The sequence below is a fragment of the Phoca vitulina genome, unplaced genomic scaffold (assembly GCF_004348235.1).
Source record: "Phoca vitulina isolate PV1807 unplaced genomic scaffold, GSC_HSeal_1.0 scaffold35, whole genome shotgun sequence".
NCBI lineage: Eukaryota > Metazoa > Chordata > Mammalia > Carnivora > Phocidae > Phoca > Phoca vitulina.
In genome coordinates this window covers 10233886-10249240 of record NW_022589738.1, presented here as the reverse complement: position 1 = coordinate 10249240, position 15355 = coordinate 10233886, and the positions used below count along the sequence as shown (strand labels likewise).

The 15355-nt window shown below is 42.4% G+C and overlaps 1 protein-coding gene across 1 annotated transcript; it reads right to left on the bottom strand.

The window, feature by feature from the left end:
• Window positions 1–2092: 2092 nt before the first annotated feature.
• On the bottom strand, window positions 2093–2446 carry LOC116646010 (histone H2A-Bbd type 1-like). Its single transcript, XM_032426489.1, has one exon. The coding sequence runs from the start codon at window positions 2444–2446 to the stop codon at window positions 2093–2095; it is 354 nt and encodes a 117-aa protein (XP_032282380.1).
• Between the last annotated feature and the right edge of the window lie 12909 nt (window positions 2447–15355).

Below are 15355 nucleotides of genomic sequence, written 5' to 3'. Positions count from 1 at the left end.
ACACTGTTATTGTCAGGACACGCCTGTGAAGCGGGCAAAGGCAAAGCCAGCTCCATACTTTGACAGATGGTGGAAGGAGGCGGAGAGAGGGTGAGTCACCAGGCAGAGGGGAGCAGAGAGGAAACCAGGCCGAGGCCTGTCTGGTTCCCGGGTGTGTACCTCTGGCTTCTTCCTCTACGTGGCACTCTCCTGTCTCTCCACAGGGTTCAGAAAGCTGTGGTTTCACAGCCAGAGGCCCAGGCGTCCAGCCATCATGGGAGAGCCAGGCCCAGGGGCTACTTGGAGAAGCACCCCTAAGCATCTGGTCTACAGAAAGGGAGACATGCAGCTACTCATTAAGGGCACACTCTGTGCCGGGCATTGTGTTCTGCAGCAGCTAACAGGCACACATTAACTTAATCTTTGTGAAAATCCAAAGATGGAGGAACTCTTATTGTCCCCATTTCACACATGAGGAAAGTGCTGCTCAGAGAGGAGAGAGGATTGTCCAAGGTCACATGGCCAGAAAGTGGTGAACTGAGTTGGCCAGCCCAGCTCCTCTGATCCCATTGTTGAAGCCTCTGGGGCAACCTCTGAGCAGCCCTCTATGACAGGCCAGGGGGCGACAGAGGGGGGGCCCTTGAGCAGACGATGAACAGGAGAAAATGTTAAATGTTGACAGTCACAGGAAGGGGACAGGCTGCCAGAACACTTGCTGTGACAACTATTTTTAACCATAAAGAGCACAAGAGTGTTTATAAGAATCGTATGTACTTGTGAGTCCACCACTCGGGACAGAACTTACACAGAACATACTTATACCTCTCCAAACAGGCATTCACTCTAGGTCGCTCCATCAAATATATGACCATAGACAGGTTAGGTGTTTCATCTGAGAATGAGACTAATAAATGTGTTTATAAAGGAATACATTTGTAAATAAATCTGTTACGGTGTGCCTGGGGTGGCTCAGTCGGTTAAGCAACCGCTCTTGATTTTGACTTAGGTCACAATCTCAGGGTTGTGAGATTGAGCCCCGAGTCAGGCTCTGCACTGAGTGTGGAACCTGCTTAAGATTCTCTCTCCCCCTCATCCTCTGGCCCTCCCTCCCCTTCCTCTCAAATAAATACATATATAAATAAATAAATCTATTAATATCTATTAAGAACTTCAAGGCTTGCATGTCTTAGGCCAGATAATACCTTTGATGTTCCTATTTACCAGGGTCCACAAGAGACGACAGGATATACTCCACAGAGTATCACAGCACTAGCTAATAATCCCTATCTCAAGTCCTTTTTTGGAATGAGGCCGGGCACAAACGAATGAAATCACGCTGAGCATAGTTCCTTTCCTGTATACCTCTTCACGGTTTCCCATTGCTCCTCAATCTTCATGGAAGGCCCCTGCCCCCCATTAAGTTCACGTCAACTGCTATGCCACCCTCTCTACCCACCCCCCCCACTGCCATCTCCTCCTGACCTCCGCACGTTCCCCTACCACCAATAAAGCCTGCAGCACGTCAGCCTTGGTCTGCAGCCCCACCCCGGTTACCACCATCGTTCTGGGAATTCAGTATGGCCGGGAGACCCCCTGCCCGCCCCCCTGGCCAACCTCCTGGCCTCACAGGCCTTGACTTGCTCAGAGCCAGTGAGGACGTCTTTCCCCCACAACCAGCTACTCCCTGCAGGGCCATCCCCCCACCCCCACCCGGCAAACACTGTCCCCAGTAAACTGCTCCCTGAAATACCCGACTCCAGCGTCCCACACCGCCCGCCCCTTGCACCCTCCACTCCCCATGGGAGATCTCTCCCCCACAACCAGCCACTCCCGCCAGGGCCACTCCCCGCACTGTCCCCAGAGAAACCGCTCCCTGAAACACCAGACTCCAGCTTCCCACACCCACTGCCCCTTGCACCCTCCACTCCCCATGGGAGATCTCCTGGATGTCTCCCAGACACCTCCCGCTCAGAAGGACAGAAACAGAGAGCAGTCAGAAGCATGGCCCTGGATTTAAATCCTTTAATGGCTTTTGCTGACATAAGAGCAGGCCTCCCTCATCTATGCGCAGCACTGGGGACTAGATGAGGTTGTGAGCTTTGGTACCCGGGCCTCACCACTCCTTGGGTTGGGGCACGGCTTCCACCTGAGAGTAGGTGTTATTCTCAAAGAGGCGGCTCAGGTGCTGGTTGTTGCCCAGGGCCCTCTGCACGTGCTCTGGGGTGATGCGCATCTTGTGGTTGTTGCGGGCCTCCTGGCCTGCCAGCTCCAGGATGTTGGCCGTCAGGTACTCGAGAATGCCGGTGAGGAAGATCAGTGTAGATGAGCTCAGGCGCTGGGCATAGCGACCCTCTCGCAGGAGGCGGTCCACGCGGCTAACCGGGAGCTGGAGCTCGGCCCTCATGGAGTGGGACAGACTGTGCCTCTTACGTCTGTGAGAGTGCCGGTGGTTTCTTCTTCCAGACATGATGTTCGTTGGGTTTGGCCCTGATCAGCCCAGCCTGATGCTCCCAGTGGTCTGGGTCTGTCAGGGTACCAGTGCTCCCTCCTGCCCACTGTGCCCCTCACTGGTCCGGGAGCTGCCTTTATGACAACCCGACATTGTGATGTCATTGATGACAGCGGCCCCTGATCAGGACTGGCCTAGAAGCGTCTGTGACAGAAACCTGGTCTCCCTGTTGACTGGACCCTCTGTATGAGGGAACGTTTTCTATGTGACTTTAATAGCCTAGCATAAAAAAGGAACATGTGTTCATATGTGAATGAGTGCCATAATTTTATACTTCTTTCATAATTATCTTTAACTGTTTTAGAAGAAACACCCATATGTCTAATTGTCTCACCTACCAGAGCCAGGTAAACTTCAACGACAGAAAAGTGGACCATATGGACATTTAAAGCCCGGGCATGTCTTTCCTTGGCTCTTCAACGTAACTCCAATGCCCCAATTAGTACACTGTTAACTGTTTATAATTTGTTTTCTTCTCTACTTAGTAGTTTGGTGTTTCTGTTTTGTTTTTGGTTCATTTTTAGCCAGTAAGTTATTCCCTGCTATTGATAGCCATGGTTGGGAACTTGGTTTTTGGTTTTCTTTTTGTTTTATTTTCTTAGTAAGGTAAAGCCCACATAACATAAAATTCACCATCTTGGCCATTTTTAAGAGTACAATTCACTGTTTTTTAATACATTCACAGTGCTGTGACGCTATCACTTCAGATTCCAGAAGAGTTTCATCACCCCCAGAAGAAACTCCATACCCATTAAAGCAGTAACTCCTTAGTCCTCCCTCCCCACTAGTCCCTGGCAGACAATCTACTTTCTGTCTATATAGGTTTGCCTATTCTAGACATTTATATAAACGGACTCACGTGAGACATTTTGTATCTGGCTTTTTTCACTTAGCATGTTTTCAAGGTTTGTCCACATTACAGCATGTGTCACTACATAATTTATTTTTATGGCTGGAGAATAATCCATTGTATACATATATCACATTTTGTTTATCCATTTATCAGTTGATAGACATGTAGGCTGTTTCCAACATTTTGGCTATTATAAATAATGCTGCTTGTGTACATGATTTTGTGTTAACACCTGGCTTCGATTTTCTTGTGTATATACCTAAAAGTGCAATTGCTTGGTCATTTGGTGAGAATTTATATTTACAGTCTGACCATCTGGGATCTTTCTAAATAGACTGATGGTTTGTAGAGATCTGGTCCCTGCTGGGTGAGAGACAACAGAGAATCTGGTTTGTCAGTCTTTTTGTTTGTCTATTTTTAGCGCAAATCAACTCAGAATGGCATGCCCTCTGGGAGGGGAACACCTACTTGATATCTGTACCAGGGAGGTTTACTGTTTCTGTGTTTATACTTGACCCATGGATGAAATTGTAGAACTGAGGCTATAAGCTCTATTTGTCTGTGCCTGTACATCTATGTATCTGTAATTCAGAAATGCCTTCATCTCTGATTTTGTGAGTATATAAAAGTTTTCCTACCTCCACATGGTACTAATACATAAGATTATAAAATCTCGGAAATTAAAGGTGCTCTGTCCTGACTGACATTATCTAGGTAAATAATTGCTTACATAAATTGAATATTCCTAAAATAGCCTGAAAATAATGAAATTAAATTTCTGACCCTTTAAATGTGCTTGATTAACAAAAATATTCTCGTAGAAACTAACTCAGATTCATTTCAAAAATTTAAATTCAAAGTGAAGTAAGTCAGAGAAAGACAAATACCATATAAGTTCACTTGTATGTGGAATTTAAAAAACAAAACAAATGAGCAAGGGGAAAGAGAGAGAGACACAGAGAGAGAGAGAGAGAGAGACAAGCCAAGAAACAGACTCTTGAGAACAAACTGGTGGTTACCAGAGGGGAGGTGGATGAGGGGGATGCTTAAATAGGTAATGGGGATTAAGGAGTGCACTGGTGATGAGCACTGGGTGATTGATGGAATTGTTGAATCACTATACTGTACACCTGAAACTAATATAACACTGTATATTAACTATATTGGAATTAAAATATTTTTATTTTTATTTTATTTTTTTTTTTTATTTTTTTTTTTTTTTAAAGATTTTATTTATTTATTTGAGAGAGAGAGAATGAGAGACAGAGAGCATGAGAGGGAGGAGGGTCAGAGGGAGAAGCAGACTCCCTGCCGAGCAGGGAGCCCGATGCGGGACTCGATCCCGGGACTCCAGGATCATGACCTGAGCCGAAGGCAGTTGCTTAACCAACTGAGCCACCCAGGCGCCCGGAATTAAAATATTTTTAAAGTAATTTAAATTCATAGAGTTTAAATATTTGGTGAAAAGGATTACTTTAATCTTTAGTTTTTAATAAGAACAACTATGTCTTCTCTGCTTTATCAGTGTCAAGTATAATACAAACACTTTTTTCTACTTGGGTATGTTTTTCCTAAACTTATACAGGTTTACTGATTAAGCATAGTAGCATTACTTCTAGTTTTTAACATTATAAAAATATAAATTTATTTTTAATGAAGTTGAACCATTATTCCAACAATCTTTTATTATCACAGTAAGAAGGTTTTGCAGCTTGAAGAAAGTTTGAGACAAGATAATATAAAAAGAAACATGAATCTGTGTTAAAATTTTGCCAAATCTGTCTCCATTTTGATGTGCTTATTCATAAGATTATAAAAATAAGCTTGTGGTTCCTTTAGAATCAAATATTATAGCAATGCAAACCTAGAATTCAGCTTTGTCTCTGTAAAAATGACAATGTTTCCTTGGAGGACTTCTCTGCTCTTAGTAAAAGGTTGTGAAAGTTCACTCTTCATCCCATATGGTAATTTGTTCAAAAGCAGAGATTTCTTATCTCACCAAAATAACATTGTATATTTTATTTCTAATTTACATGTCCTAAATTATTCTCCTTAAAACAGACAAATACCCTACATTTCTATACATATTAAGGACTTGTGTTTATTTAAATATTGTGTTTATTAAATATTATATTGTCACTTTTTTTAATAGGTAGCATTGTTACAAGTATTCATGTTCACCCAAGTGCCTACTGGTGACTCCTCCAGGCTGGCCTCCCTCTATATTCACGCACTTCCTGCGGAATTCTACCTTAGGTAGGACACTTCCTTTACTCTTGACATTCCTGGTAGATTCTTCTCTGGACTGAGGACCAAACACTCATGCACCTCCTGCCCCTTTCCATCCATTCACGTTCTACATAGTCATCCTCAAGGCTGTCGTCACGTCCTTCCAGAACCCTCACACATCACCTCCATCCAGAATTCTTTCACCAGTGGCCATGTCCTACCTATTCTGGCTGCACCCTTGGACTAGGCTAACCTAGCCCTGCACCCAAGAACATCTTGCAAAGTCCTCCACAAAGCTGGCTGCATTCTGCACCAATGTACCACCTACCATGCCCTTCTCTTTCTAGCTTATACTCTCTAACCTGAACTTACTGCAGAATACTCTTCTAGCTTGTATATTCCTTCCAACCATGCAGCTCCTGACATTTCCGATAGGCTGCCTGCACCCTTCACCTAGGTACTTCTTGATGGAACTCTCCTAGGCTGATTGCATCAACTTATGCATTCCAGTTGAATCCTCCTTTAGACTGAATTCCTCCTCCATCCGTTTACTTCCTGTCGGAAAGTATCTTAAGCTGGCTGCAACCTATGTCTATGCACATCCTGCAGAGTCTAACTCCTGCAGAGTCTAACCCTAGCTTGCATCTTTTCTTCACCTATGCACCTACTGTCATATCCTTGCCTGCACCCCGCCACAACTGGTTGAATCCTCCACCCATGCATTTCCTGCCAAGTCCTCTGTCTTAGTCTATTCAGGCTGCTGTAACAAAATACAACAGGGTAGCTTATAAATAACAGAAATTCATTGCTCACAGTCGTGGAGGCTGGATGAGGGCCCTTTTCTGGGTCACATACATCTCACTGTATGTTCACAAGGCAGAAGGGCAAGGGATCCCTCTGGAGCCCCATTCGTAAGACACTATTTCTATTCATGAGGGCTCCACCCTCATGGCTTAAACATCTCCTAAAGGGCCCACCTGCTAATATCATCACATTGGGCATTAGGATTTCAATATGTATATTTTGGAGGACACAAACATTCTAACCACAGCATCCTCCCCTAGTTTGGATGCATTCAACCCTAGGAACCTCCTACTGGGTCTTCTCTGAGGCAGGATACTCCCTCTTTGAATGGCTCTATTACCGCATCATCTACAATCCTGAGTGCCTTCTCCACCTAAGTTCTCTTTTCCAGATATATCTTAGGCCGGCTCTATTCACCATGCATTTTCTCCAATATACTATGAATAGGCTGTTTGTGCACTCCTCTCAAGTACTTCCTGCTGGGTTCTATCCTCATCTGGCCACATACGCTACCTCCTGCCAAGTCCTTCCCAAGATTGGATGATCTCTATGCACACACACCTCCTGCCAGGTGTAACCCTAGATGGGCTGCACCCCACACCAATACACCTCTACCATACGTTTCCCTATGATGGCTGTACCTTCCATTCATGCACCACCCACCATGTCCTCTCCTGTGTTGGATGTTCCCTCCTTCTAGGTATATCCTGCCGAATCCTCTCCTAGGCTGGCTGCACATTCCACCAATATACTTCCTGAAATATCCTCTCCTGGACTGGATGCTCTTCTACTCATATACCTCCTACTCCAACCTCCATTAGTCTGGCTGCAGTCTCTATCCATGCACCTATTCTAGAGTCTTCCCATAGGCTGCAAACTCTTCCACACATGAACTTCCATGCTTAGACTGGCTGCACCCTATAGCTATGCACCCCCTGCTGAATCCTAATTTAGGCAGAATTATTTCCCTACCCATGCTTCTCCTAATGTCTGCTGTCCTAAGTTGGATGCTCCCTCCACTCATGCACTTCCTATTACATAACATAAGGCCAGCTGTGCCTTCCACACATGCAACTCCTGCAGAGTGATCCTCTAGGCCACAAACATCTGCCAACCATCATATCTTGTCAAGTCCTATACAGGCTGTCTGAATCCTACATCCATGAAGCTGCTCAGGTCCCTCCCATAGGGTGGCTATATTCTGCATCCACACACCCTCTGCCATGCCTTCCACAGGCTAGAACCAACCTCTACCCAGGCAAATCCTATCATTTCTTCCCCTAGGCTGACTGCACCTATTATTCATACACCTATGGCAGAGTTATCTTCCAAGCTGGACAGTCCCTGCACCATTTACTTCTTACTGAATTCTGTCCTAGAATTCCTGCAAACTTCATTCATGCATATCCATCTAGTCTTCCCCTAAGTTGGAAGCTCCCAAAACATTCACTTCCCACGAGCTTATCTCCCAAATCGATTTCACCTTACAGGCAAGCACCTCCCTCAAGGTCCTTCTCAACAAGACTGATCAAATGTTGTACTTGATAGAAGTTTAGCCTGGTTTGACTACGATGGCTAGGCTCTCAACTTTATGTGATATTCTCAAACTGTAATTTGTTTTCTCCATCTCAAAGCATGTGCATAAAAACAAACATTTCCTGCCTAGATCTTCCTGTTTTCACAATGTGCAAGAAACAAGTAGTTTTTAGCATGCCCTTCCTCTTTCCACAGCCACCTATCCCATGATCTCTACATACAATAGCTTTGCTTATTTCCCCCACTCTGAGATGTTTTTGCCTTAAATTTTGAATATCTCTTTATTGCAATAGTCCTCAATAAAGTCTTTCTTTACTAATATCTGGGCTTGCTTTTTTTTTTTTTTTTTAATCTTGACACTATGGTGACATTACTTGGATGGAGTAGTGACTGTCTCATTAGACCCATCATCCTCACCCAGTTAATAATGCTAGTCTCCAGGACCCTTTGAGCCCTTTCATGGCTGGGGAAATTGAGATGCATGGTGAGTTGCAATTCCTTATCCTTTGCTCTGACATTTGTCTGTTTTAGCACAGTAAAGACTTTACTTTCTCCTTACTTTCTTACTCTCCTGTTTCTCTGTCTTCCCTGTCTGTTTCTGAGTGAGGTCAATGACCCTGACTCTTTAATGGGAAATCACATCTTGTGTTTAAGACCAAGGCCTTTAGCACTGAGAGGTGTTCATTTCATTATCCTGGAAAACCCTCAAACTCACTGATATCCCCTAGAATCCTCTTGCATAGGATACATACTCCATCAGTCCAGTTTTACTTCCATCTAAATTTTCCAAGAATAGCAAAAATTTGTGGGTTATCTCCAACTGGTTCACCTGCTAGGGGCTCCATACATAAGATCTTATTAAAACAATGTTCTACTTATTTTGTCTAGTATGAAGAGGCAGAAAAGCTCATATCCAACAGTATCTTTTCAGGAGCCATTATTTCCTTCAAAGACCATCTTCCTTACCCAGTCTTCTAAGACCTCTCACTTTCCATCCTATCCCCCCTTTCTACTTTCCCCTTTTTAAACCACTTTTGACCTAACCTTTAGCTCCCTTGAATCCTTCATTCTGTCATCCTTCAACTCTCCTATCTCCTCCCACCCCTACCAGACCTTTCCCTTCCCAGTCTTTTCCCGAGATCCACAGGGTCACTTAAGTTTTAGGCTTCCCTCCTCCCACTGTGGACTCTTGATGAGCTCAAGGAACCCACGATTAATCAACTGAGACTACAATTTGCAAACCCTAGTCTCACTCTGATATTCATGCCATCATTAAATATCTTCTGGATCACTGAACAAACCAAGAGGAATTTTCCACTCCGTCTGAACTATTGCTTAGAGCCTGCTCACCAAGGCCTCCTGACCTTTACCAACTGGTTAATCTCCTTGTGGATCCAGGAGATGCCACCCTTTGGTTTTAAGGGGCTAGGTAAGATACCACAAATGAGGTCATTCTGATGGATCAATATAGCATGATTTCTTTTCATAAAGCCAAGAAAATTGGTAACATCCTTCTTGCTTCTATCTCCCTGGCTTTCACTTCCCAATTTTATGGGTCACAAATATAAGAATTAAACAACAATGAAACAAACCTGTCTCCAACTTTAAACACAGGTTAACAGTATTTGGAAGTATTTTTCAGGTCTCTCTACAAATGACCATACACAGTTCTAGCCTTAGTCTCCAGTTTTGCTAATGGACTAAAGTCCCTAATCAAGAAATCATACAAATGCACAACATAAACTGTCATACAGATCCCCTCTCTGGATTCATGCTCTAACTCAACATCATGAGGATGCCATACTTGAAAAATCTGAATCAACACAACATAAGCTCATGGTTCATCAACTTAGACAACTATAAAGAATGGTACTTAATGTATATGGCCTTAATTCCTTTTGGAAACTCTCTACTGACAAGGATATATGAAAATATGTATATTTTTAAATAAACACTAGACTATAAATGGAAGTCCAATCAGCTTCTGAGTGGACACAAAGGTTTCTTACTCCATCATAAATGTCTCAAATTTTCCTACAACCCTTCCTCAGAATACACAAAATGTTTCTGTGATGGAATCAGACCACCTGCTGCTCAACTTGCCACTATACCAACCACTAACCATCTCATTTGGGTATCTATACTCAACATAGCTTTCTCCTTAGCAGGACAACACCAGTTAACTTCTTGGAAAGAGACCTTTCCATCTGGAACATTCACATAAGTTCTTCCCTCCAAATAATTCACTGTAAAAATTCCCTATTCCTTTTTTTTTAAGATTTTATTTATTCATTTGAGAGAGAGAGAGAGAGGGTGAGTGAGTATAAGCAGGGGGAGCTGCAGGCAGAGGAAGAGGGAGAAGCAGTCTCCCCACTAACAGGGAGCCCAATGAGGGGCTTGATCCCAGGACCCTGGGATCATGACCTGAGCTGAAGGCAGACGCTTAACTGACTGAGCCACCCAGGTGCCCCCCTATTCCTTCTTAATACACACTTTTGTTCCCTCATAGCTCTCACAGATCATGCTGCTTTCCTTGCATTCCTTAAACTTTCAAAGACTCCCCTAAACTCCAAAATAACTAAAATCTTTTTTCACATTTTTGAAGCCCTTTGGAACTCTGGACCTACTTATACTGGCCAAATTTTACATGCAGGGACCTTAAAGGTGGCACATGATCCTTACATACCACTTCCAAGACTGATATAATATCCCTTAAATCCAGAGCACATCAACCAGGAACTCTTAGTCAGTATACTACTCATACCAACCTCTAGACCCTTTAACACTTCTCTGCTATTTAAAAAAATGGAAAAACGGTATGGGCTAGTCCAAGATATACAGGACATAATAAGATTATTAAACCTCAATTCCCTTCAGTCCCAAATCTTAGTATCATCTTAGTAAACAAGTTCATGGACACAATCTATTTTAGATGTATGTACTGCATTTTTCAACTCTCAACATTTGTCTTTTTTTTTTTTTTTAAAGATTTTATTTTTTTGACAGAGAGAGCACACGCAGGGGGAGCAGCAGAGGGAGAGGGAGAAGCAGGCTCCCCGCTGAGCAGGGAGCCTGATGTGGGGCTCGATCCCAAGACCCCGGGATCACGACCTGAGCTGAAGGCAGAAGCTTAACCAACTGAGCCACCCAGGTGCCCCAACATTCATCGTCTTTTAGTTGGCAACATCAACAGTACACCTGGACAGTTATACCTCAAGGCATCACTGAAGCCCCTACCTATGTTTCTTGTTCTCAATGCAAATCTTAATAACCTCACGTATCCTAGAAAATCTCCTCAGATCTACTATGTCAATGATCTTCTGTTATACGTTTCTAATATTGATCATTCTATCATGGACACTTTATTTACTCCAGGCCTTACTCAAAAAACGTCATAAATTATCTAGTGATAAGATGAAACTCTGCAACCCTCAGATACTTTACCACAGGCATGGCATTTCCCATAAAGGCAAAACATTACCTCCACAGCACATCTCCACCATTCCTGAGTATCGCCTACATAAAACAAAAAGACAAAATATGGTTTGGGGGCATTAACTGGATACTGTTGGGTATGGGTCTCAAATTTCTTTTCTATTGCCTGTCCAATACATAACATGACAAAGGAAAATCACTCCAGAGATCCTTTAATAGAAATCTCCTACCTTCACATGGACTTCCAGACCCTCAAACTACTGTTGCCTCAGCCTGCAACTTAGGGCTAACTACTCTCCACCTTTATAAGAAAAAGGGGACACCCTTCATGAGATTGTCCCATAACACAACAGAATCCATTGCCTCATCAATTACATTAACCTGACTTTAGATCCAGTGGCTCCTTGTCTAGGGACGGTCACCACTGCTGCCTATGCTTTCAAGCTGGTGCTGAGATGGTTTAGGATACCTTCTAGACCTTTATGTATCTCATGATACCCAAACTCTGTTCCTCACTGAAAATATTCAACATTTCTCCACATCCAGACTTACCTCTTACAAAATCTTGCCACTATATTCCTCCCAAGTTATTATTCATAGGTGCCAAACCCCCAACCTTGCCACTCTTCCATCTCTTCCTATTAATGGACAAGCCAACAACTACTTACATGCCACTCAGTCTCTTCCCTTCCTTATCCAGATCTCTCTAAAACACTCCTACTTGTCTTGTCCCCTGCCTTTCACTATTTGTAGATAAATCCATCTCCGAGGAAATTAAGTACATTTCTGGTTGCCTATGCCATCAGAGACTTTACTTAACAATTGAAAGCTGGTCCTTTACAAGAGCCAAATCAGTTGAGATAGCCAAACTCACTGTTCTTACACAAGTCTGTTACTTACCCAAGACAAAAAGGTTAATACACTGATAGCAGGCATGCTTTTGGTATTACACATGACCTTAGAATGTTATGGAAACAGAATTTATAACAGCTGTAGGAACCCAAAAAAATTGGCCATTGGTAAGCTAAGAATCAAAAATTCTTAAGATTCAGACTCATACCTCAAATGAGACACCTGAATCTAAGGGTAACACACTGGTTGACAAACATATAAAGCTAGTTCTTCCAGGGTCCCATTCACCTCCTGCCAATTCCCACACTATCATGGATGCTTTCTTCACACACATACATCCTGATAAATCATATCCTAAGCTGGTTTCTCCCTCCAAATAGGCATGTCCTACAGTTCTACCTTAGGCTGGCTGTATTCTGTAGCAATGCATCTTCCATTACGTCCGCCATTACACTGGCTGCATACTCCACTCATCAACCTTCTGCCAGTTTCTAGCCATTGCCTACCCACACTGCACCCCCAAACACGCTACCATATCCTCCTCTATGCTGGCTGAATGCTTCACATATACCTCCTGCTGAGACTACTCTAGGCTGGATGTTTCCTCTACCAATGCACTTTCTACTGGATACTCCTTTTTTTTTTTTAAGATTTTATTTATTTGAGGCAGAGAGAGAGCATGAGCATGGGGGGAGAGGCAGAGGGAGAGGGAGAAGCAGACTCCCCTGAGGAGCAGGGAGCCTGATGCAGGGCTTGATCCCAGGACCCTGAGATCATGACCTGATTCAAAGGAAGACAACTGACTGAGCCATCCAGGCACCCCTCTACTGGATACTCCTATACGCTCACTGGACCTTCCATCCATGTACCAATAGGCGTGTTCTCTAGGCTGGATGCTCCTTTCACCCATATATTCCATGAAGTGTATTTCTGTGGCCTGTACTCTCTCTCCACCCATCAAATCTTTTAATTATGCTCAAATTGTTAAAGAAACCATGGGCAAAGACCTAAAGAAAACCAGCAGAATGATGTTTCACCAAACAAGTAACAGTAATAATGAGATAGAAATTACTAAAAGGAACCAAAAATAAATTCTAAAGCTGAAAAGAACAATAACTAAAATGACAAATTCACCAGAGTAGTTCAATAACAGATTTTATCAAGCAGAAGAAAAAAAAATCAGTGAAATTGAAGATAAGGCAACTGAAATTAACAAGTCTGAGAAGAAAAAAGAAAAAAGAATGAAAATCAATAAACAGAGTATAAGTAACCTGTGGAGCACCAACTCATATACCAACACATGTATGGAGTTCTAGGAGAATAGGAGCAAGATAAAGGGGCATAAAGTACATTTGAGAAAATAACAGCCAGTAGCTTTCCAAATTTGATAAAAGATACGAATCTATACTTCCAGAGGTCAACAAATTCAAATGGAGTAAAAGCAAAGAGATCAATACTGAGGCACATCATAATGAAATTGTCAAAAGCCAAAGAAAAACAGAAAATCTTAAAAGCAACAAAACTACTCACTTTTAAGGGATCCTCAATCAGATTAGGAGAAGCCAATTTCTCATGAGAAATCATGGAGAGAAGAAAGCAGTGGGATGATGTATTTGAAGTGCTGAAAGAAAAACAACCTTTAACCAAAAACACTACATCTTGTAAAACTACCCTTTAAGAATGAAGGAGATTGACGTAACTGAAAGGAGAAATAGACAACAACACAATTATAATAGAAGATTTCAATACCCTGCTTTCAGTTATGGATAGAACAACCAGACAGAAGATCAATAAGTAAACAGAGAGCTTGAAAAAACACAATAGATCAATGCACCTAACAGACATATACAGAGCTGTCTACCCAATAACAGCAGAATATATATTCTTCTCAAGTGTATCTGAAACATTCTCTAAGACAGACCATATATTAGGCCACTAAACAAGTCTTAACATTTTCTTAACATTTAAGAAAATGGGAATGATAAGAAGTATTTTCTCTGACCACGATGGAATGAAACTAGAGATCAACAGCAGAAGGAAAACAGGAAAATACACAAATATGTGGAATTTAAACAATGTACTCTGAACCAACCAATGGAATAAAGAAGAAATCAAAAGGGAATTTAAAAAATATAGAGAGACAAAAAAGAAAAAGGAAATTTTTTTTAATTTTAAAAAGAAAATATTGAGAGACAAATGAAAACAAAAACACAACATACCAAAACTTATGGGGTACAGTGAAAGCAATACTGAGAGAAAAGTTCATAGGGGTAAATGCTTACATAGAAAAAAAAGACCTCAAATCAACAACTAATTTTATACCTCAAGGAACTAGAAAAAGAATGAACTAAACCCAAAATTAGCAGAAAGGAGGAAATAATAGATTGGAGCAGGTATGAATGAAATAAAAAGAGAAAAACATCAATGAAACCAAGAACTGAATTTTTGAAAAGATCACCAAAATTGATAAAGCTTAAGCTAAACTAAAAAAAGAAAGAGATGACTCAAATAATAAAATTAGAAATGAAAGAGGTAGGGGCACCTGGGTGGCTCAGTTGGTTAAGCGACCGACTCTTGATTTCAGCTCAGATCATGATCTCAGAGTTGTGAGACTAAGCCTTATGTCAGGCTCCAGCCTGCTTAAAATTCTCTCTCGCTCAGGGTGCCTGGGTGGCTCAGTCGGTTAAGGGTCTGACTCTTGGTTTTGGCTCAGGTCATGATCTCAGGGTGGTGAGATCGAGCCCAACATAGGGCTCTGTGTTCAGTGCAGAGTCTGCTTGAGATTCTTTAACTCTCTTCCTCCTCCCCTTTTGCCCCTTCCCCCACTCGCACGTGCGCGCCCTCTCTAAAATAAAATCTTTAAGATTCTCTCTCTCTCCCTCTCCCCCTCTGTCCCTCCCCACTACATTCTCCACTTTCTTTAAAAAAAAAAAAAGAAGTGCAAAAGGTAATATTAAAAACTGATGTCACAGAAATAAAAAGGATTATAGAGATTACTATGAAAAATTATATGCTGGGGCTCAGGTCAATTGAGCGTCAGACTCTTGATTTCTACTCAGGTTATGATCTTGGGGTTGTAGAATCAAGCCCTGTATGGGGCTCCACACACAGTGGGGAGTCTGCTTCTCTCCCTCTCTCTCTCTGACTCTTCCCCTACT